The sequence below is a fragment of the Larus michahellis genome, chromosome 19 (assembly GCF_964199755.1).
Source record: "Larus michahellis chromosome 19, bLarMic1.1, whole genome shotgun sequence".
In the NCBI taxonomy this organism is placed as follows: domain Eukaryota; kingdom Metazoa; phylum Chordata; class Aves; order Charadriiformes; family Laridae; genus Larus; species Larus michahellis.
The window spans coordinates 3438274-3460651 of record NC_133914.1 but is presented as its reverse complement, the minus strand read 5'-3'; the positions used below and the strand labels follow the sequence as shown (position 1 = coordinate 3460651).

The following is a 22378-nucleotide window of genomic DNA, read 5'->3' as shown; positions in this document are numbered from 1 at the left end:
GAAAGAGGGAGACACACAACAGCTATTCTCTGCATTCAGAGAGCGTTGTCTCACATGTTGGAAGGGTATTGATGGAGGGTATTAAAACTGACATCTTCAGAGAATCAGGAGAACAATATTGGAAAGACGTCAGGGGTGATAGGAGGGGTTGGGAAGTGCTTTGAAAGAGGAAAGCAAGATGTACTAATTAAAGTACAAACAGGAGGTGGGAGAAAAGATTCATCAACTACGATTTTCCTTTTTTTTCTTACCTGTCCTCCACAAAGTGTCCTTAAGTACATCGTGTATTGTAATCCCTCCAGTTCATTTAGAAAGATATAGCTCATCCAAATATAATCACCACCCATTTTCTTGTGCAATCAAGGAAAAACCCACAGGCTTTGAGTTACAGGAACCTGTGAAGTTGTGCAACATCTACAAAATTATTTTGACATGCCACTGCTCTGCAAACAGGACCTGGGATCAGTGCTTTGTCTTGTCCAGGTTTCCTCAGGAAAAGGGGAAAGACCGCAGGCCAGGTGAGCTGTACTGGTGGAGGCAGCATCCGGCTCCTACATGTTTTCTTTCACCAGGGCTTGTGATCTGCTTTCATTTGCAAAAGGGTCAGGGACAGCCAGAGCACCATGCTCCCTCTTCCAGAGCAATTGGTCCATATCTTACACCTTACTTAACAGTTGTAGTTTGTAGCTATGTAAAAGCAGCTCTCCCCTCTCATTGGAAGAGATACGACCCAGTCAACCAAAAAAGCCTGGACATTGCTCATCTACTGGATAAGTGGAAGAGCTGGAATCAAATCTCCTGCATCCCTGGACCAGCAGCTACTAGGCTTCATGCAGTCCTTACAGAGTGGGACTCTGCAGCCTGAGCCCTGCCTTGACCTTTTGGCCTTAATCTACTATCTGCACAAAGCTCTGGCATGCAAGATTCTTCTCCTCTTTCCCCAGCTGTGCCAAGTTATAAGCAGAGTTCTATGGAAAATCTGTGTTACAAACCTCTCAGGCTGTATTTGGCCTTAGGAACTACCTTCTGACATAGGCTCAGGCTCTACAGTTTGGAAGTTGGAAAGCCAAGTGTTTAATTTTAAACTTGGAACCAGACTTTTGGAGATGTTCAGGTACCTAAAGATTCAGAGAGGTGTTTCCTGGGCTATTCAAAAGGAAACTTCTCTCTAGAAATAAGGGTAGAAATGCACCTCTGCCCTACCATGGGTCATCACACAGCAGAAGCATGAGGCAGTGACGTGAGGGAAGGAAAAAAAAAAGGAAATACTTCAGCAAGCTATTCAGGAAACACCCTAACAAAGAGTTGTACTTAATTAGATGTAGGCCATACTGGTTGACAGGTGTGTCTTGTTTAATAAACCTGTGAGGCGTCTGCATTTGTCTAAGTGAGATGAGAAAGACAAAATGACAGCTATGCATCATGGCATGGTTTGAAGCATAAAGCCCTGTTAATACCGAAAAAGGGCAGGGAATAGAAACAGCTTCAGGAACAGAAAATCCATGAGGTGAAGAGTTAAGCAGAAGGGGAAGTAATTTCTATCACATGTTTGGCCACAAGGATTGAATAGTGAAAGTAGAATCATAGGACCATAGAATCACAGAATCATGGAATGGTTTGGGTTGGGAGAGACCTTAAAGATCAGCTTCAGAAGCACACACGGTTTGTAGTTTGATTAAATTGGCTGTAGGTGTGGCTGACTTGTAATAATAAGAAAAAAATCTGGCACTTAGGAGCTTTAAATAGGCTCTAGAAAATATAAAAGCACTGCTCATAAGGAATTTGTCTAATGCACAGTTGTCCTATGTGGTATAGGGCAGATATTTCTGTTAAAGTTTTACTAGGGCTGAAGCGATCATAATTTGAATAGTTCTCAGTGCTCAGACAGACAGTCCAGTTGGTTTTGCTTTTGTGCAACCTCAGCTTTATGCAATGGTCCAGTTAGTCTTAGGCAAAACTGGGCATTGAGGACAGGACTTTCCCTTTTGTGAACAGCTGTGACCCTGAGATAAAGTAAGCCAGAGAAATGAACCATGGAGGTTACCCCTGGGATAGGGATATGGATAGTCAAGGGAATGTATATATACACTATATATATATAGCTATATATATAATTATATAGCCACACTATAAAAATTCAAAAGCAGTGGCTAAGGGAGTTTCCTGAGCTTCAGATGCAGCATGTATGCGTGAAGTTTTCTCTGCTTAGGACATCTTGGGTAAAATAAGCAGTGTGCAGCTCTAGTTCTTCAGATGTTACACACATCTGGTGGTTCTAAATCCACAACTGCTGGAGACAGGCAGTTAGTTTTCACTTTTAACCAAAGAAGGTAATGTCTCTCCCTCTTCTGAGAAAAGCCTGAAAATGTAACTTAACAACACGCTAAAAAAGTAAGAACCCTATGGAAAAGGAACTATATCTCTTTCTTGTTTAGATTTCATATGAAATGGAAAAGGAACTATATCTCTTTCTTGTTTAGATTTCATACGAACTCCCACATGGCATTCATGATACTCAGAACAGAGCCTTCTATTATAAGCAGCAACAAAAATAAACTGTAGGTCTACGGTGGCCTCTGACAAAAGCCATGGGACGTACTCCTCCTACGGAAAGGCTACCTCATTTCTGCGTCAAATGAGAGAACCTCTGCAGCCACCTGGTAGTGCAGAGTTATGGCAGACTTGAGGAGCTTGTGCTCTGCCCTGTATGCAGCAGTGCTCCATGCTAGTCACTTGGCTCCCGTTCAAGGCCAGTATGAACAATAAACGCACTTGAAAACTAGTGATCTGGCTGACTTTCATTTTAAGAAAGTATTTGAAGGTATTTCTTAAGGGAATAGGTGTCTTGCTTGCAGGAGTTATAAAACCAACCAGAAGCACAGCACTTAAGTTTTAATTTCTAGAGTTTTAACAAGTCAAAGTTACCTGACCAGAAAAGCAAGCCCCAAAACTGAGAAACCTCAGTGAGGGCTTTCAGGCAGGAAGCTCTTTATCAGAAAAATGGTATTTGGCGCTCTTTCAAAAGCTGGGGATTTTCTAAGCCTCTGGCTTGTGCACCTTTGTACAGTTAGGTGTGCACACTCAGAAGGGCAGAGGCACTCCTGTTGTCACTCTTACGTTCTCTCTTACACATGCGCACACATCTTTAGCTGGTGATCTCAGATCTGAATGCAGGCGGGATAGTAGCTCTGCAGCCTGTTACTGAGCAACAAATCCAACCTGGCCTCACAAACAAGAATTTAGCTCTTGTTAAAGGTGATTCACCTGCACACAGGATCAACAACTGCCTATTCTCCCAGCCCAGCTTGCATAGTTATTCATGAAGCAATTTCTGATCGTCTTGGCTGCATTTTCAGTGATCGGTAAGTCCTGACTTCTCCTTTCCTATCACTGATAGGGGTTGTTTCTGTTTGATCCTGTAGTAAGGGAGGTAGTTCAATCATGTGTACTGAAAAAAGACCTAAAGAATAAGCTCTTGTCTGAGGTTGTTCAAAAGCTCTCTTGGGTTTTGCTCTCTCCGTTTACTGTTTTCAAAGTACTGTTGATGTGCTCAGTGCTTTGAGGATTAGTAGGGAGAAGGAAAGATTCCTTCACTTCAAAGTATTTGCCACTGATGTGTTATAACCCAAATCCTACAGGAGTAAAAGATATTCATTGACTTCAGAGGGCTTTGGATCAGTCCCCCTGTGTCTTAGGTGGAGACATAAATGACTACAAGAACAGCTCTGATTTTAAAAGAGGTACAAACAAATAACGTATTGCTAAAAGCCATTTAATACTACTCCTTGTGTGGCAAACTCACTCCTGGGTGAACCAAGGATAAATTTGCTGGTTTCAAATGCCAGCTTTTCAGCAAACAACCTTATCATTCATCTACACTTGTGTCCATGATCTTATACTATATATATAGGGATATATATATATCAATATACGATATATATAGGGAAGGCGCCTTCAGAAACTTCTAAAACAGAGGGACTTTCACACTGTGAAACATCCTGGTTCTTCCCTGTCCACACTTGACTGTGCTTGTGTGACGCTGCTTTGCATAACTGTGTTTTATTACGGATAAATGTGGGAAGACAGATTTCCTACTTCTGATATGATCAGAGTATTTGTGACTCAGTTTTCATGGTGCCCAGACAGGGAAACCCACCCACCTTATACTGGCTGCTGTATTTCTGCCTCACCAGGAAGATTGCATGGAGCCTTGCAAGAGCCGAGGCAAGTGTTGAACTGCTGATGAGGTCAGGGCAAAATTTGGACTGGACTGCAATCCATTTCTGCATTGCTTCCCTGCCAAAATGCCATACACAGCAAGGCGGAGAACTGAATCTATAGAATTAGGATTTATGCCTAATTCTCCTTGTATAGCAGGCTAGTTTTAACTGCTGGCACCCAGTTCTCCATGAAGGCAGCTGGAGAGAAAGCTTGGAGCGAGGATCCAGGAACTGGTGTGGTTTAGTCCCTGCTCTGCCACAACTGCTCACTGTGATCTTGTCCAAGTCACCCCGTCACCCCCATTCTGGTCCTCAGTTTTCCCATCTGTAAAACTTTGACTTGCTTATCACACCATTTTTTCGGGGACAGGGGTGGTGAGGCGGGGGGATCACTCATGTTGAGGGTCCATTTGCAAGCACCATAATGGGACCGTTCATTTTCAGCAAGTGCAGGCTGAAGCCCACACAAGTTCAAGGTGATTATTGATATTGCAAACCAAGAGTTTAGTAATGTATAGATTATCTGTCTTTGAGGATGTGTCTGTAATTCAAGTGTACAGAGCTTATCAATTCTGAAGGTTACTCTCCAAGTTAGAAGGTGTTGTGAATCAGCCTTGAGAACATTTTACACTGTGTATTCTCATGACACGAGAGCGCCAAGTCTCTAGGACACTCTTCTGCACTGCCTGCTCATAGCCAGTTTGCTGTAGGTGGATCATGGTGGTGTTCTGCTTTACCGAGGCAGCTCAGACCAGGGGCATGTTTGTCATTTCTGCTTACCAAAGCCAGAACCCTTCCTCCCTGAGGAAGGGTTCAGAAAGCAGAGCTGAGTTGTTTGTCTTTACCCTGGCACACCCAGATCAGAGTCCAGCCATCAGTTCGTCGCATGTCCCTCTGTACAGGCAGTCTCTGTCCCATAAAACATGGAGTGCGAGAGGTTACTGACAATCACATCTTCAATGATGTGAAACTGATCTCACCATATTACTTCCCTGAGTCTGGGCAGAAAGCAGAGACATTCATAGACATGAATCTAGCCTTGCAAACAGGTTGTTGTTCTTAGTTTTCCAGCCATTTTACTGCTTTAAAAGAAATCTGATAAGGAACTCAAAGATTCTGTTTCTGACTGAGATTTTTAAGTCTTTCTGTAAAAATTCCTGACTTACATTTCTTTGGGATGAGTCAACAATTGCTTATACAGTGCTGTGTGCAGAGTTTGAATTCCTGTTCTCTTCAAGCTTCTGCTTTGCAGTCCATCTCTCACAAACTGGAACTGGCATGCCTGATATTTCTGTTCACTAAGAGGCTGAGCAGCACTGGATCCATATTCATGTGAGGGCTGAGATGCCACAATATGCATTTTAATACTAGTTTCTTTGCTCCCCTAGGCATTGTGACTACAGAGAGGTCATCATGTCTGAAACGTGCAGCATTTTCTTCTACAAACTTTGAGAACATCCTGACATGGGAAACCGAAGCAGATATTCCCCCTGGCACTGTATTTGATGTCCAATATAAACAGTATGTGAAGTTTCTTCTTTTTGGAGTTCTGTTGTTCTTAGGGCTACTGTTCTCAGACAAAGAAGGGCCAGGAAAGAAAAGTAGATTTTACTGTTTCTGCTGCTTGTATTACTGTTACAGAAATGGCTCTGCTTAAACAACTCAATAAAGGACAGGATTATCTAAACTGGTAGATGGTGCTCAGTTAAGCAAATAGTTTTACATCTTGGGTCGCCAGCTTTACTCCATTACTGAGCTGCTCTTTGCCTTCAGCAAATTCCTTCTCTCTATTCTGTAGTTTCCTCACCTGTAAATAGAGGTAATAGCAATTGTCTTCCTCTGGGTCACTCATTAGAGCCAAGAGAATCAGACCAGTGCTAGACAATAGTTTTATATGCCTTTGAGTAAGTTTGCAAACTGTGACAAACTTGCATGCGATCATTCAGTGTCAGAGCTGGGCAAAGAACCCTGCAGTCACTGACTCGCAGGACACTCCTGTGCCTGCCTTGAAATAAATTGCACTTCCTCGAGGTGATATTCATACAGAAGCCATCAACGGGAATGGATTAAGGGCAGTAGTCCAGGGCAAGTTTCTCTGCCGTTCCATTCGCCACCACTTGCTAATTGCAATAATGAATTTAAAAACTGCGAAGAGTTGACAAAACAGCCTGTTTGTATCATTCTGGAGAAGGGTTGTATTGCATCTGTTCTACAAAACAGACTAAAAGCTTTTTTTGTCTTAAGGTATGGAGAAAAATCCTGGCTTAACAAGCCCGAGTGCCAGAGCATCACACAGCCTTTCTGCAATCTCACTCGTGAAACTGAAAACTTCACGGAGCATTACTACGCCAGGGTGAGGGCCACCGGCCAGAACTACTGCTCCTCCAACTGGGTGCGCTCAGAAAGATTTGAACCCAGAAAAGAGAGTACGTATCGCTGCTGAAATCTATTAAATCCTGATTGCTAGGGATTCATACTTCATACAAAAGTAATGCTTTACAGTGAGTCTGGGGTGTGTGTATAAGATGTATATAAATTATCTGATAATGTATCAGCTTTAATCTTAACAGCTGACACTGCCTGTTCTATCTTTTCTAGCTATTATTGGAGCACCAAAAGTGGAATATATTCCTTATGTACGGTCCATAAAGTTTCTTATATGGCCCCCCTATACTCCACTGAGAGGTGAGGATGACCGCCAGCTAACCGTAGAGGACATTTATAGCAAATTTGGTGCTGTTGATTATCACTTAACGATATTCAACCAAAGGACACAGCAAAAGGTAAAGAACAACCTCAGGCCACAAGCCCACTGACTTTTGTAAATCACATTTCACATAAGATGGATAAGGATCTCAGAGTTTATACATGATGGATGAGATTTCTGACGTGCAAGGGAAAGTCTCAGAGTCTTTGACTCTCAGCAGACACAAGGAACTTTAAGCATTCCTCTAAAATTCTGGAAAGGAAACTGGAGTTTCCCAGGGTACTGTATGAGTAGCAAAAAGTAAAACCACTGGTGACTAACAAAGAGAACAAATTAATTAATTCAAGTCTGAAGGAACTGAAATGCAAAAATTAAATAATACTAACACTAGAAAGCAAATTATATGTTTATAATTCCATATAGACAGGATTGTTATAGTCCTATAACACCTTATTAGTAAATAAAATTTTATGCAGAATTTTGCAATCCGATTTGAAGAAAGTGTATGCATTTAATCTTTCTAAAATACAGAATTTGCCTTTATTTTAAATAGTGGACAAAGAATGAGCACAACAAAGAATTTGAAGTTTCCAACTTGGACCCAGACACTGAATATAATGGAACAGTATACATATATCTCCTCCAGAAAAGCAGCAAAGCTCAAGTATTTTGGGTAAAAACACTAGCAGGTGAGGCTGTTAACTCTGCTAATTTAAAACTCCATCTGGGATATTGGATACACAAAAGAGTCTGATTTTCAGCTGGTATAAAATAACGTAGCCTTGCTAAAGATCTCAAAGGAACACTGACTTTCCTAATTTAAAAATGTTGTCCTATGAGACTAGACCTATAACATCATTTAGCTAATCTCATGCAGTTTTTCTAATCCAACCCTCTGAAGCTACATTTTCCACTTATTCTCTTCCCCGCTAACCAGACAACTCATGGCTTCTCTACTGCTTCGTGGCACTTGCGTTCTGTGCCGGATTGGTGTTTGCTTCAATTAGCTATGTGATCTATAAATACGTCAAGCAACACAGTGCGCAGCCGATGTCTTTGGTAAGTGTTCTTAAGCCATTGCAGCAAATCTTTAAAATGCTTGGGACTACGTGCATGCACTTAAATAGCATTGCTAATTGAGGAGGACAAATGAGCAGACAAGAGCAAGCCAGGCAATCACCACAGACCACTGGTAGTTTAAAGGCGAGTGCTCAGAACTCCCCACAAATTGGGCCCCTTTAAAGGAGGTATCAGCTAAAACCTGAGGCATCCTAAATCATTAGTTCCTCTTGAAATCCTGGGCCTTCTTTCTTATCCTTCATCTCCCGTAGCGAGCACTGGTTCTGCTTGCTAAATGAGCTTAAGGGCAATCTATATCCATGCTCCAGGCCTTAGGCCAAATTTTACGAAAATGAAAGCAGGATTTTTTCTTCCTCATATTTTAGGATTGTACAGTTTCTCTGATGCATAATGAGAGATGTCTGTATTCCTCTGAAGGGTCATTCCCCAGGAAAAAAAACAGTTCTTTTGTCAACAGAGCATATCCCTGGTGGTTGTTACTGGCTTTTACTGATATTTCTTCAAAGAAAATTTTAAAGACCCTAAAGCAAACCTTCAACGTCACAGCTTCTTGTTAATTACTCATCTTTGTCTATCTATTTCAACAGGACTTCAGAGGGATATCATCATTCCAGCCTCTTACACTGACAGTGGAGCATATTATAAAGCCCATTAATTTATCCAAACCTTCACTTCTCATCCCTGAAGTGCAGTTACCACAGATCTGCCAACATTTGGATAGAGTCCTGGAGCCACCACGGTCTTTCCGTCCACCAGAAACTGCCTATCAGCAACAGACAGACGTACCGACATTCCAGCTAGCCACTCAGCCACCCTGCTTGGCAAGCACAGCTCCTGCTGGTTATGCTCCTCAAATAGCTGAGCAAAGCATTCCTACGGCCACGTCCAGCAAAATTCTGCCCTTAACCTATGGGGTGTGTGTCGAAGGCACAGACTATGTTGACAAGAAGAATCTGCAGCCAAACGAAATGCTAAAGGAAGTTTCTCCAGATAGTTCTATTGGTGGAAAGCTCATAACCCAGATGCTGGACAAGAGCTGCAGCCATTGGGATTACAAAGAACAGAGGCCAAACTTGGCATTGTGGAACAGCAGTGACAAAAGAGAGTCAGTTCTCCTACAGGGGAGCCCTGGGCAAACCCAACACCTGCTGTTGCGGACTGACGGAATGGAAAGTAAAGTGCATGTATCCCAGCTGTCACTGTCTTTGCTGGAACAAGGAGGATGCTATAGACAGCAGACAGCAGAACTGCCACTGTTATTGTCTTCAGTGAAAGTTGACACAGACTATGTTCCAGAGGATGAATCACTGTCACCTCTGTCAGGAACCCTCCTCTTCTCAGTCGGTACTGGTAACAACTTCCCTGGAGAGAAGAACACAGAGCGGTGGATGTTGCCATATTCATTCTCACATTCTGCAAATAAACTGCAGTTCCCAGAGACTCAAGAAACAGAAACGTTAGCAGCAACGAAGGAGTTAAGCTGCACAAAACTGAATAACATTGTGTCCCAAAACACTATCTCAGACCAGGACAATGGCACTCCTCTCACTATGCTGTTCAAAGATTTGGACTTAAAAGTACTGTGGGATCAGGATGAAAACACAGAATTTTATTAGGATGACTTAATGATATTAAAATCCAGATTGTGTTTGCTTGCATGAAATAGTAGCCTATCCTGCAAACAGTGCAATGCAAATAAGCATAGCTAATCGTGGATATATTAACACGGCCCAGACTTGTCTGACTGTTTCCTCTATTGTTCTGTCATGGGGATAGGCACTTTTACTGGTAAAATTACTTCTTGGTACGCTGCAATACTGTATCTTTGCACTTAAATAATAGGCCTTTATTTCTTGCATATTCTTAAAATTTATTATGAATTGGACTACTTTAAAAGCTGAGTTAAGACTTAAGTTCAAATTCCAGATTCAGTTTACTGAAAATTTAGCGAAATTCACAACATAAACTGTATTTGCTCTTTAAAACAAACAAAAATCCAGGCCCAAGATATAACCACCCTTTGAAGACATTCAAGTGCAGATGTATGGAGAGATAAAAGAATTAAATATATTATGGCACAGTAAAAGAATTAAACATATATTGGTGCTCTACCCTTGGATATATGATTTGTGCAAAACAATAGGCTACTTCCATGAAATGGACTTTGCCTTTAAAGTAGTCATTGAAACTGTGGTAATAGCTCCTGATGCAGCAGTTCTGTGAAGCTCTGTGTCCCCTATCCTGCTGTGCTCTTTAATGCCTGTAGAAAGATAAAGCCTTTTTCATCTCTGCAACAGATTAATGCAGTCTTGGCCCAGTTCTGACTTATTACTCAGCTGTTGCTCATTTCTCTGAAATAGTCACACATTCTCCCCTTGAAATCTCCAGGGATGAAGCAGCTAGGATCTCATTCCATGTAGGTAGAAATGTGAGGATTTACACTAATCTCAGTTCAGCCCTCAATCTCAATTTACACTAATCTCAATTCATACACTCAGTAATCTACTAAGGAGACTACAGAGGTCTTGAACTGCCTCCTCCCACCCTCCACTGACACTGTCGAAGAGGAACGTGCTCCATTTGCATGACAGAGCGAGGCCTCCTCTGCTCCTGTTACCAGCAAACCCACCTCCAGGGCTGGAATGAACCAAACCCAGTGTAAACTGAGAGTCAAATTCCCTTAGCACTCCACCTTTACAAAAAGCAAGATGCACAGTATTTATTTGGGGGACAGAGGAGGAAATTATTTTTCATTAAGAGGAAAGCATAGTTCAGCCTGTTGATTTCCACTGGTGTGGTGAAAAAAGAGTGAGTGTCTGACGACATCAGTTTTAGAGAACTGAAACCATTTACAGGAATAAGCAAGGCTTTGAATGGTATAGGGAAGTACTCACCTGAAGAGCACTGCCAGAGAAGGCCTGACCAGACGCAAAACTCATCTGTTCTCACCATAAGCGCACTTGGGTGTTTTCTCAGTCCAGGGAAGCTGATTTAGGCTAAACTCCACTTGCTTTGGTGTGATTTTGCAAATAAACCATAGCCTTATGAAGGAAAGGGGTTGGATGATTCAACCAAGGATTAAAGGAATAGTCTTAGAAACTTTACAGGCAAAGGTTCAGCTCTTAACTCCAGCACCAATAATGATCAAAGCACTGTGGCTGTGTCATGTGAGGCCAAAAGGTCAAAATGCGAGATGTGGTGAAGAGGTGTCATGGCACAGGGTATGAAAGGTATGAACACGTGTATGGTCTGGGCAGCAACCTGGAAGGACGTTTCCATGGTGCGAGCTTCACTTCATACCATTCAGTATCAAAGGTTTTGTGGAATGTCGTTTGAGCTGTTTCCTGTACTCTGTGTCCAAACTATAACATCAAAACCAAGACACACAGAAGCGCTGCAGTTACAGGAGTTGCAGCAGCCCAGCTGTGTTGTTTCCAAGGAGTGTGAGACCCCAGGGGTAACATTCTGCCCCACTAACCTCCCCTGGACAGGCTGCATTTCAAGCCAGTGATACCAATTACCTTATTCAGAGTTGACTGTGGGTTGCATATCTTGTGTCAACAACATTCCCAGTGATGCTACTCAGGCAATAATCAAATGCCACAATGTCAACATTTTGGCTCATGTTGTGAAACATAACCCTCAGCAGAGGGTCAGTATGGGCTCCATAGTGTGGAAGGGAAGGGTGCCTTACGAGAGCTTTAGATGCTGCTAAAAAATACAACATTTCCTATTTAAAAGCCTTTTCACATCCCTCTGCAGACACCCTGACACAGGGTCTATTCATGTCCAGCCCTTAATAAAGGTATCATCTTGGTGCCCCAGGAGGAGAGATGGGAACTGAGGCACAGAAAGCCTAGGACCAGATTTTTAGAATACACGTAGGTGCCTAAAGATGCAAAGTGTCCCACAGCTGGGATGTTGATCTCTTCTTCAGGCACTTTATAAGCTACATTGCCTCTGACCACACTCAAAGGCTGCCTTGGCAGGAATGATCTTGAAGGCTTACAACTCAGCTATTGTCCCATCCTGTCCTCGTCTGTTCTAGCCCTAACAGCAGCAACTGCAATGAATAGGGAACGCAGTCAAAAGAGAGACTCAGTAAGCCATGTCTTAAAGAGGTGACTGACAGCAATATTCTCAGTTTCCTGCTCTCATCATGGCTAAAACAATATTTATCTTTTAGGCCTCGATATACTAAGGAGGAGGAGATCAGTTCTTGTCTCATGAGTCACCTCTTAAATTTAACAGGAAGATTATCCCTGCTAAAACTATTTCTCTGTGGAAAAGCTTGGAAACAGATGTTGATGCTACTGAGCTTTATTGTAGCTGTGCAAGGAAAGTGCTCATCCATCCCCCATCAACATGTGCTGACCTTCCGCTTCATTGCTTTTCATAATCAAATTGATAGGCTTGTTTGTTTCAAAATGCAACACAGCAAACAGCTACAGTAGGATCTAATCATCTCATTTTCATTCTGCGTAAGGACATTTTCAGATAAACAGCAGGATTTCAACATTGTTTCAAAGGTCTTCCCACGCAAACCATCTGTATCTAACAACAGACTGTTCCTCATTTATCTTGACTTTTACAGGTAACAGTTTTGATAGCTCTAGATAATAAAAGCTAGAAGCGCCTCGCCACAAACACCGTGCTTATTCCTAAGCAGATGTCACGACGATGACAGGTGAGCATTGCAGTTCCAGTTGTCACAAGGATATCAGCAGAGCAGGTGGCAGCTGTAACCCTATAGCGAAGTATTACTCTTTGTCTTCTTAGCTAAATCGGGGAGCTGTCACTTGGCTGCTCCCCACACCAGCAGCTCACCAAGGATCCCTGCACTGGGAGGAAAACACATTGCTGCAGATGAGGCTCATGTTCTCCCTTGTTATTTATTTGTTTTGGCATTGAAAGGTGCCCTGTTTGAAGACTATAAAAAATCACCCATGATTTTTTAACAAGCCCTTTGAGGAAAATCTTACTCAAGGAACAAATTAAAAGCTCCAAATTCTGGAGACAGAATGAAGCAGAGCTGAGGGGCATCTCTGAAAATATTAAGGACCTTGATAAAATCGACTTTATATCTTAGCTCTGACATCACATCGGCCTAACGGGATTGCTGTCAGTGATGGGGAGGTTTGATGCATCAGAACTGCAGCAGCTGGATCACAGTGCTAAGCAGTGGCCTTACACTTGCTGCTTCAGAGGATTTAAAATGTCAATATATATCTTCTTTCTTCTCAGAGTGAGATAATGAGAGCTGTGAGACATGATTATAAGATATTTTTGTAAGAAAAAGGTGACAAAAGTGGTCAGCATCCATATGAGGAGAGCATAAGTTAAGACTTAAAACATACAACAGAGGGTTGATACGACAAAGATGTATGGAGTTATTAATATTAAGCAGAGTAGACGATAATTACTCATTACTTCTCACAACACAAAATTCAGGAAAGTACTCAAATGGTCATGCAATTGTTCAAAACCAATGAAATAAAAGTGTTCCTTCACTTTGACAGCTCAGCTTATACCAAAATGTATGCAGTCATGCCTGCCCAGTAGTACCTGTTTATTGCTTTCTTAGGAATGTCTGAAACACAGAAGTCCTTGGTAGTTCTAGCGCTGATCCTGCTGGGTTTCAGCTTTGTTTTGTTTGGATGGTGAAGCAAACAAAGGTTCCTAGAAATGGATCCTACTGATGTGGGGAGGTTGATGCAAAGCGTGCCAAATTTGACAGTGGAATTCATTTCCACGAGGCCTTGTGGAGGCCATAATCAGAAAGTGTTCAAAAAGGAACTAGGCAATTTAACAGGGACAGGACTATTAGCAGCAATAAAGCATTGTGTCCAGCTCAGGAAAAGCTACAAGCCACTCTCAAGAGACAGGATACTGGGCTGAACAGACCTTCACCTTCATCCGGTATGGCAATTTTATGTTCTTACATATCCTCTTTACAGACTTCTAGCAGCTCTGAGAAGCCCACTACTGATGTGCTGACTCTTCAACTAACAAAATGTTGCTGGAAAACATCTGTTTCACAAACTGGTATTGCAGCCTCAGAGCTTCACTAGTTTGAAACCTTCATTTCTCCTTCTGAAACCACAAAAAATACCTCCTGCTTCTCACATTGCTGGGAAGAGTTTATGCTGAATGCTGAAACTGCAAGGCTATCTCAAATAAATGGAAAAACAGTAATCTCTGTTCTTTTACCCTACCCCAGACTCTTAGATACCACCATGGGCAGCTGGATGTGTAAGCTCACCTGATGTTGTGGCAGCAAGCCTTCATTTGTCTGTAATAAGGAAAGTGTAATAGTTGCAGCCAACTAAAACATAAAAGCTGCTGTTAGCTCCTGATCTAATTATACACTGACATAATTTGGCTGGAGCTGGCATTCACTAAAGAGATGTTGAAGTAAATGATTTCACTCTATTATGCAGCAATGGCAATGTTAACCCAAGGGAAATTCCAGGAGGAGATTAAAATATTCATAATTCATTTTAGATGCCTTGTGAGCTTCTATCCTAAATGAGCAGAGGATAATCCAATACTCTGATGCCTGAATTTTGGAGGCACCTGTCTTTCCTTATATCATTTGGCAAAGGCAATAATTTGCCCCACCTGAAAAAGAGTTTATGATTAGTTGCCATTGCAGTAAACAGCTCCAACTGCGTAAGCCCTGCATGGGTCTCCCCATTGTCACTGCGATGGCATGGTAGGATGCTATATTTAAGACTCCAGGATGGGCACTCAAACATGGGGAACATTCTTTTGGGGAGAGTCATTCTTAGTGTCATCAACAGGGAGAAGGAAACGCTCCTTTGTCCCTTCTCTTTCACGAGGACAGGCACTCTCACTGTAGTCTTCACAGGGTGAGTTTCGTTTATCTGTAAATAAACTACTGTTTATAGCAAGATTTTATAAGATCTTTATAGCAGCATCAGCTATTTTGCACGATCGCTTTATTTGACTTGCACTTCAGAAATAGACTGTGCTTCGTGATTGTATGTGCTTTGAAGTGTCATTACTGTTTTTCCAGTGTTGCTCTTATGAAAATACTGTTTTGCTTCATGTTTTCTCGCAAGAATCTATTCTGGTTTACTGGTCTGTTTAGAAAAAAAAACATAGTTGGATTGAAAAGTGTAGGTTTTAGCAGACCAGAACTCTATATGTTTACAATAAACACCAGATTATAAAGCACTGAGAATTTTCCGTGGAAAAATAAAAAACATTATATAGCAAAAAATTAACCTGGATCAATAACTATTCATGAAAATGGGAATAAAGATCTGATGCCCAGTAGTCATTCTGCAGCTGAAATAATCCTGAAGAGAGTAGTATTCTATGAAATTACAAAGATATTTTTCTATAAAAGCCTTTTTTATTTTCTTTTTCTTATATTTGACAACATTTCTTTGTTTCTTCCGAAGTTAACGTCTACTGAGGAGATATTATCATGATAATTCCATATTTTCATTTGCATTTTGGGATATTTTGCTTTACCACAACAACTCAGCTTTTCCTACAACTGTGTTTTTCCATGGACTGTTTTTAAGAAATTTGCTTATATTAACAGAAAATTGTACTACTAGTAAAAGCTGAGGATTTTGTATTTTTTATCTTTTTAGGATTAGAAAGCAGTAAAACTAAAATCCAGGTGTAAAATTCGTCAAGGGAAAATTTCTATCATGGAACATGAGTTAGGGAAAGACTTACAAGTATGTTTTAACAAGTGTTACTCAGCAACAATTACATTTCCAAAGTTGTTTTTACAAAGTAACCTAAGATCTTACAACTTGAAAATCTGAACCGTTTAAAGATTGTGCTGTACATTTCTGAACCAATTGCAGAACAAAATGGGATAAGGAGGGATATACTTTTAAAATTGACTTCTGTTTAATGGCCACTCATTAGTCAGTGCCTAAAAGCAGCACGCTGCTTATTCCCAAAGCCTAGCTCTTCAGCAGCTAATGCAGGAGATGGATGGGAGCCAAGAGCGCTGATGTTTGCTCCCCGTGTTTCACCTGTAGGAGAGGGATCTCTCTGGGAAGGCTTCTCTGGTCACTCTGGGGAAAATCCTGCCGTTTACTGCGTCACTCCTTTAAGGATAATGTTTTGACGTTTTTATCAACCTTTTTCTAAGACCTAAGAATAAACAACTGATCTCTCATGATGCACTGAAAGGACTGGTTAAAGCATTATCCTCTTAAAGTACTGAACTATAACTGTTCTTGTCAGCCGCCTAGATTTGCAGATGGGAATACAGACTGAAGAAGTGCTCTGCAACTGGAACTGGTTAGTTCCAGAAAATCCAGTTGGATTTTCCAACTATCACAGACACCAAGTGATTCCTGCACAGCAGCCTGTGTGTTTGGTTCAGCAGCATTGCCTTATCTAGCCCCGGGCACATCCAGGCAGGGTCAGAGCATGGTGCATTCACAATCTGGGTGGCAGGTCACAGGCTATTTGGCATCATAGCTACCCCTGCAATATATTTTCCAGACTGCTTATATTCTAACCTTTTCCTCTGTATCTCACTATCTGATGTTCCGTACCTTATTTTGTCCCTGATCTTCCATGTCTCTCTGATCTCCCTTTTCATGGTGCTCCTCATTTGTCTGCCTGCTATATTGGGGGTCTGATCTAATGGAACTCCCTGGAAGAATATCCACCAGATTTAGAGCATAAGATCAGTCCTAGGAAAACAAATCTACCCAGAAAATGCTGCCTACCTACTGTTCTGTTACAGCTTCGGCTGCCTTTGAAGACTTATTAATTTCTTCATCCGACTCCATTTTTCACAGAAGCATCACAAAACAAACCCTTTTCATAGTTTAAATGCCAGAAGGTAGTATTATATGAGCTTTCATCCACAGCTCTTGAACATCAACGGAAAGCAGGACTTAATGATAACTCTAACATGTCTTATTTGAAAGCCACTGTATGTTCTTTTTCCAGCAAGAAAGTTCATATTTGACTTCCCAGCATGGGAACCCGAACCTTCTTCCACCACAGAGAGGAAGAGCAAACGGAGGAAAGGCAACAGAGCTTGCAAATGACCTCCTCAACTAGAAAGAAAAAATTCAAAACCAGGTAAGCCACAGAGCTAGGGACAGGCCGAGTAAATCAGGTCCAGACAGGACTTTCTACACTCGGCACTGAGCATTCAGAGATTTGTTGAATTTTGAGTTTATGAAATTATGGAACTTTATCTGGATTCTTTTATGTGTGTCTGCCTCTGTAAGTGAGGAAGAAGAGACTTTCAGCCTTTCAGAGTTATCGATAGCAGCTGCCCTTGCCTTGACCGCCGAAATACCACAGTAAGTCAGAAATCATTACAACTCGAATGCAACTGTTGTATCCAACATCACCTTTGTATATAGACGTCACAGGTTCCAACTCATTTCACTGGAAGCAAAAAGAGCAGGTCAATCAAGAGGTTCCTCCTTTTAAAAAGAAAAATGCCAGACCTCAACTAAAATGCAGGAAATTAAATAATATCACCTTGATACCTGTGATAATGAGTAATATTGCCCTGCTCACAAGCAAGGGCTTAAGAGAAACCCGGCTTCACAGGAGTAAATGGAAAACACAGTCAGATTAATAAATAAAAGGTAACGGATTGAACTCCCCCTCTTTCCTAGAAAATTGTGTCAATGATCCTGCAGTCCATCCTTCTGTGATGGCTGAACAACCTAAGTAGTCAGCAACATCCCTCCTCCCTTTAATCCTTATCCCAGTTCCCCACGTGGGATCAAAAGTGGTCATATAGTGGATCCCCTTCATGTGCTGTTAAAGTATTACATCTCATGGTAGCACAGCTGTTCCTATGAGCCATAACTGCCTGACATTCATACCTGTAATGCATGCAAGCTGATGTTTCTGCCCTACAAAACAACAAAAAAGACCAAAACAAAATAAAAAGCATAATCCTAACTTTTGCTGATTTGTATCATCCTTTTGCAGGGATTACAAAACAAGAAGAGAAGCTGCCATCCTAGAGCTAGAACAAAGGGGGCAAAAGAGAGTTTGGTTTGGGAATGACATGGAAAAGTTGGAAAAGGACGTTATTCGGAACTGCAGACTGCTGCGTGTGAGAGCTGACCGGAAGGCCCTTCGGAGGAAGGTCAGATCAGACATCTGTATTGGTAACAGAAACGCCAACAGGATTATAATTGCCAAGACTAATTAGCATTCTGGAGAGGATACTAAACCTAACCAGGTGTCAGGACAACCTCAAACCCATTAGAAATAAGGCCTTATACTCCTGGCACTGACGCATTATCACACGTCACTTTGTAAAAAAATTTGGGTAGTTAGAACATAATCTCTTTCTATTGCCTTTATTTAGTCTATCCTTGTTATAGGCTGTAGAAAAGGCATGTGCGGAGAAGGAATACATTGAGCTGCGTTCGGGGCGACCACCTATGTTCTGGATCCCCCTCAGAGTACATGCAGTCTGGGAGAGGATGGAAGTGACACTGGCGTGTACAGTCCTGGCTTCCCCACTGCCGCAGGTGACTTGGTATGTTGGTCGATAGCAATGACTCAAGCTTCTCATGTGGCTAACAGTCTGTGTGCGTTTCAGGAAGCAACCAAAGGAGTAACATCTGTGTCCGGCTAGAAAGAAGGAAGGGAGAGCTTCAGAAATCACATAAAACACTTTCAATTCTCCACTTCCACTGTTAGGACCCATAAAGACATTAAGTATTCAGTGCACTGTAGAGGCAGTGGGCTGTCCTATGGGACTCCTTCTGAGATAGGACTGATGTTCATGTAGCTTTCCCTGCTTCCTTTGGTGCTGTCCTCCATCCTTCAGGCAATCTCGGAATTTAAGTCTTGGAAAGCAGAATCTATTGTCAGCACTAAACCATCACACACATACACACCATCAAGGCTTGGCTACCTTGGCTACCACGCAAGTTTTAGCATTAAACTGCTATTGCTTCTACAATTTGTAAAATACAAACCAACTCTTTCATTTACTTAGCTTTGCATATTTACCAAACCACAGAAGAGGAAGTGTTACAGACTGGGCCTCAGTGCAGCATTTACCATTAATAACAGAGGGGCAGAAATAAATGAAAGATCACCTCAACAAACAATTTGCAAAGTGTACTTTGATCAGTTTGTTAAAGCGATTGACCATTCCTCCCATGGAAGGTTTGAAGTATGCAAACATTTTGATTACTAATAACTTCGTAGGCAGCTCACTTCGCTACTGTCAGAGCTCCTGATGTCCTGTGTCCTTCCAGAACAACCTCTTTGAATTATTTAAAGAGCAAAGAGAATATGAACCTCCCACAGATTCCCAGTGAACACAAAGAAGCAAGAGACATCTGTTCGAACTCCCTCACACAACCTGCAAAGCAGAGAGCATAAACTGAGAAGGAAGCAACAAGCCAATGCTAAGCTGCCCGTGGGCAGTTTGCAAGCAGCCCTGGGGAAGAAGCACCCACAGGACTACGGGAGGGGATCGAGGTTACCTGCGAGGCTGCTTTGGATTGATGTGGGAGACCTGTAAAAGAGGGAATTGTTTCTACTCCTCACTTCTGTTGTGCCTCTGTTGTGTTTGACATGGTTAATTTTAAAATAAAGTGTTAATTTTACCAGTCAATTTCTCCGTCCTTTCCTAAGCTGCATGTTTCCTTTGTGTTCAACTAGGTATAAAAATGGAGTCCGTATTGATCCTCGCCTAGCCCCAGCAGGAAAATACCAGATAAAAAACCAGTTTGGGATGCTGACCCTGCACATCAGCAGGTATTGTATGTGCCTGTCTGACTTGTTTTTTCGGTTGAATGAGGCCTGCTTTCCTGCAGCTCCCAGTTTGTGTATGCTAAACAAAAAGAGAGTATTCTGGATTCTGACCCTGCTTGACTTCCGTGTGTTGTGTCTGAGCTACACCTTTGCCACTAGAAAGCAATCTCAACAGCAGGTCATGAGGTTTAAAAAATCTTAAAAAAAAAATTAGAGTCTTATTTGGTTTTGCCCTTTTTAGGCATGGCCAAAATTTCCTCATTTGGGGTAAAGCCATGTACATTAAGAGCGCTTCAGAAGCAGACATACCGATGTGATTTAGGATGGATCATTGTAATCAGAATGACATTAGTTCAACTCTGTGAATTATACATGTGATAAAGATACATGCATATCTTCAGTGGAACCAAGTGTTCCACACGGCTTTTGCTTGATCATTACTTGAAATGGTTTGCTTATGGGTATCAAGAGAAAAACACTGACCTCTAAGAAGTCCTTGTAATTGAAAGGAAAAGCAGCTTTTTGATGAAAAGCCAATATCTACTTTTAACTTCTGGGATTAAAGGGGAACCCCTTCAAATTTGTCCTGTGAAGTATGAACAATAACTGAAACCTAAATGGAGGGGAAATGTTTTTTTCCAGATGCTCCATAGAAGATTCTGCTGAATATAGTGTTGAAGTTAAGAATCAATATGGCGAGGCTTATTCCTTTGCTACAGTGCTTGTCAGGAGTAAGTAAAAATGTTCTTTTGTTTTTAAATGTACAGATTCTTTAGATCCTTCAAAGTATTTTCAATGCTATACTTTATATCATAGGAATATACAAGCACTCTGCAAGAACAGAGAAAAAAGTGAGTGCTCTGCTAATAGGAGAGGAGAATTTATCTCAGTTATTAGTGAGGGAAAAGCACAACTGGGCAAAATAATCCTTAGCTACTATTAACTAATATATATATGGCTGATATAACGGCTTCTCTTTCTCAGTCACTTCTGGACACAGGCAAAATCTTTCAGATTCTATACGGACACAGCTGTCCATCCACTGTGCTGAAATTGTACTAAGTTTAGGTACTTACTTCTTCTGGACTGATATGAAACAGCCATACAGTTAAATACGTAACAGGCTTAGAAAGCGTCTGCTGCATTTCTAAAGCAAGAAATTGGTTAACAAGTACTGTGGCTTTCAAGGGGATTTCTCAGTGCAATATTGCATAGAATACCCTGTTTCTCCCTCAAATCAGTAACTACCAGGAGCAAATACAAAATTTTCTTCTTTGGATCTGTGCTGTTCTTAAAATAACTGTTATAGACTCCGTAGATACACATTCTGCACAAGTCAAATCCAGACATATGGTGAAGGAAGTAAACTACCAGTACTTAAAAGGGAAATTATATCAAGCTTCAAGAATTATGCAGTGCACAGTCATAGGATCACAGTTTAGACATTCACATTTCATATATATAGATACATATATCTACAAATAACAATTTTGTCGTAAAAAGCCTGAACAGAATAGACCCACAAAACTGTAGACAACTGCGTGCTTCAGTGGGACTGACAGAGTCGAGGGCATAATTCAAGTGGTCACAGATGAATAGGAAGCGGACACATTTGCTTCGGACACCTTACTGGTCATGAAGAGATGGGTTCCTTCGACTGACTGAATTGCAAAGCCAGCTTGAACTATTTTTTCAGACAGAACGGGTCTTCTTTGGTTTAGATAGTATATTTATTGTTAGTGCTTTAATACATTCTTGGCTCTGTCACAGGTTATGTTATCATCCTTATTCTTTGCATGCCATATTTTGATCACATCTGAATACCATTCGGGGATACATATGCGTACAGAAGAATGTGACTCCAGAATTGTAATAGAAGTGTATTGTTTATGATATCTTTCAGATCCTCTAATTAAACAATGTCAAAATTCAGCATATCTGGAAATATGCAGCACACACCAATTCTAAAGGGATACGTATAACAGATCAGAAAACCTTAATTTGCAAGCCTTCCCAGCTAAATTCCCCTTGCCCTTACACGGAAATACAGAAAAAGTTACCAGGTGTGCAAAGCTTCTCGTCTATAAAGGTTCTTATAGTACTTCCAGAACTCAGGAACTGGGCCTTTGCCATAAAGCAGAAGCAGCTGTCTGAAAAAAAATCCATGGCAATAATCACATACTCCTCCCAATTGCCGTCAGCATCTTTAGGATGAGAGCAGGCATGATGGTAGAATAAAAGCCGTAGTCTATCATAGAAAACCTTGGGTGGGACTGCTCTCTTCACCTCTAAGTGCCTGATTAAACTATCCTTCATCAGGCCTGACGAGCATTTCAAACAGCTTGCAAATATTGTTCCTTGTGATTGGGGGTGAGCAGACCACACTGTTCCTTCTCCCTTGACCCTGTCTAATACCATCCCAGTAACATGATTCTTCCTTTTGCTATTTGCGTTTAACATTCTGAAAATAGAGACTACACCAAGGCCTTAATCCTGCCTCCACTGGAAACATTCCTCATCCCCCAGGCAGTCCGATGGTATCTCTTCTCCCAGCCCCATGCTGTCTGGAACGCCCTTGATGCCAGGAGAGGGTCTTGGGGATCTGTGGTTCCTA

At 41.5% G+C, this 22378-nt stretch overlaps 2 protein-coding genes across 2 annotated transcripts in view; both read left to right on the top strand.

Annotated features, from left to right (window-relative positions):
* Nucleotides 1-3319: 3319 nt before the first annotated feature.
* On the top strand, nucleotides 3320-9623 carry IL22RA1 (interleukin 22 receptor subunit alpha 1). Its single transcript, XM_074562764.1, has 7 exons — nucleotides 3320-3362; nucleotides 5609-5741; nucleotides 6465-6646; nucleotides 6819-7003; nucleotides 7481-7616; nucleotides 7865-7986; nucleotides 8595-9623. The coding sequence occupies exons 1-7, from the start codon at nucleotides 3320-3322 to the stop codon at nucleotides 9621-9623; spliced, it is 1830 nt and encodes a 609-aa protein (XP_074418865.1).
* A 5117-nt stretch (nucleotides 9624-14740) lies between these two features.
* MYOM3 (myomesin 3) overlaps nucleotides 14741-22378 on the top strand; it is a 28796-nt gene continuing 21158 nt past the window's right edge. Inside the window, exons 1-7 of the mRNA XM_074563278.1 lie at nucleotides 14741-14879; nucleotides 16966-17100; nucleotides 17253-17327; nucleotides 17974-18133; nucleotides 18375-18532; nucleotides 19672-19767; nucleotides 20407-20495. Coding sequence (XP_074419379.1) covers nucleotides 16994-17100; nucleotides 17253-17327; nucleotides 17974-18133; nucleotides 18375-18532; nucleotides 19672-19767; nucleotides 20407-20495 — 685 coding nt within the window. The 5' untranslated portion in view covers nucleotides 14741-14879; nucleotides 16966-16993. The remainder of the gene's footprint in view (nucleotides 14880-16965; nucleotides 17101-17252; nucleotides 17328-17973; nucleotides 18134-18374; nucleotides 18533-19671; nucleotides 19768-20406; nucleotides 20496-22378) is intronic.

Coding starts and splice junctions, on each gene's coding strand:
- IL22RA1 (XM_074562764.1), top strand. CDS start 3,320: ATGAAGCAATTTCTGATCGTCTTGGCTGCATTTTCAGTGATCG. Junction 6,647..6,818: donor ATTTGAACCCAGAAAAGAGA/GTACGTATCGCT, acceptor TATCTTTTCTAG/CTATTATTGGAGCACCAAAA. Junction 7,617..7,864: donor TTGGGTAAAAACACTAGCAG/GTGAGGCTGTTA, acceptor CCCGCTAACCAG/ACAACTCATGGCTTCTCTAC.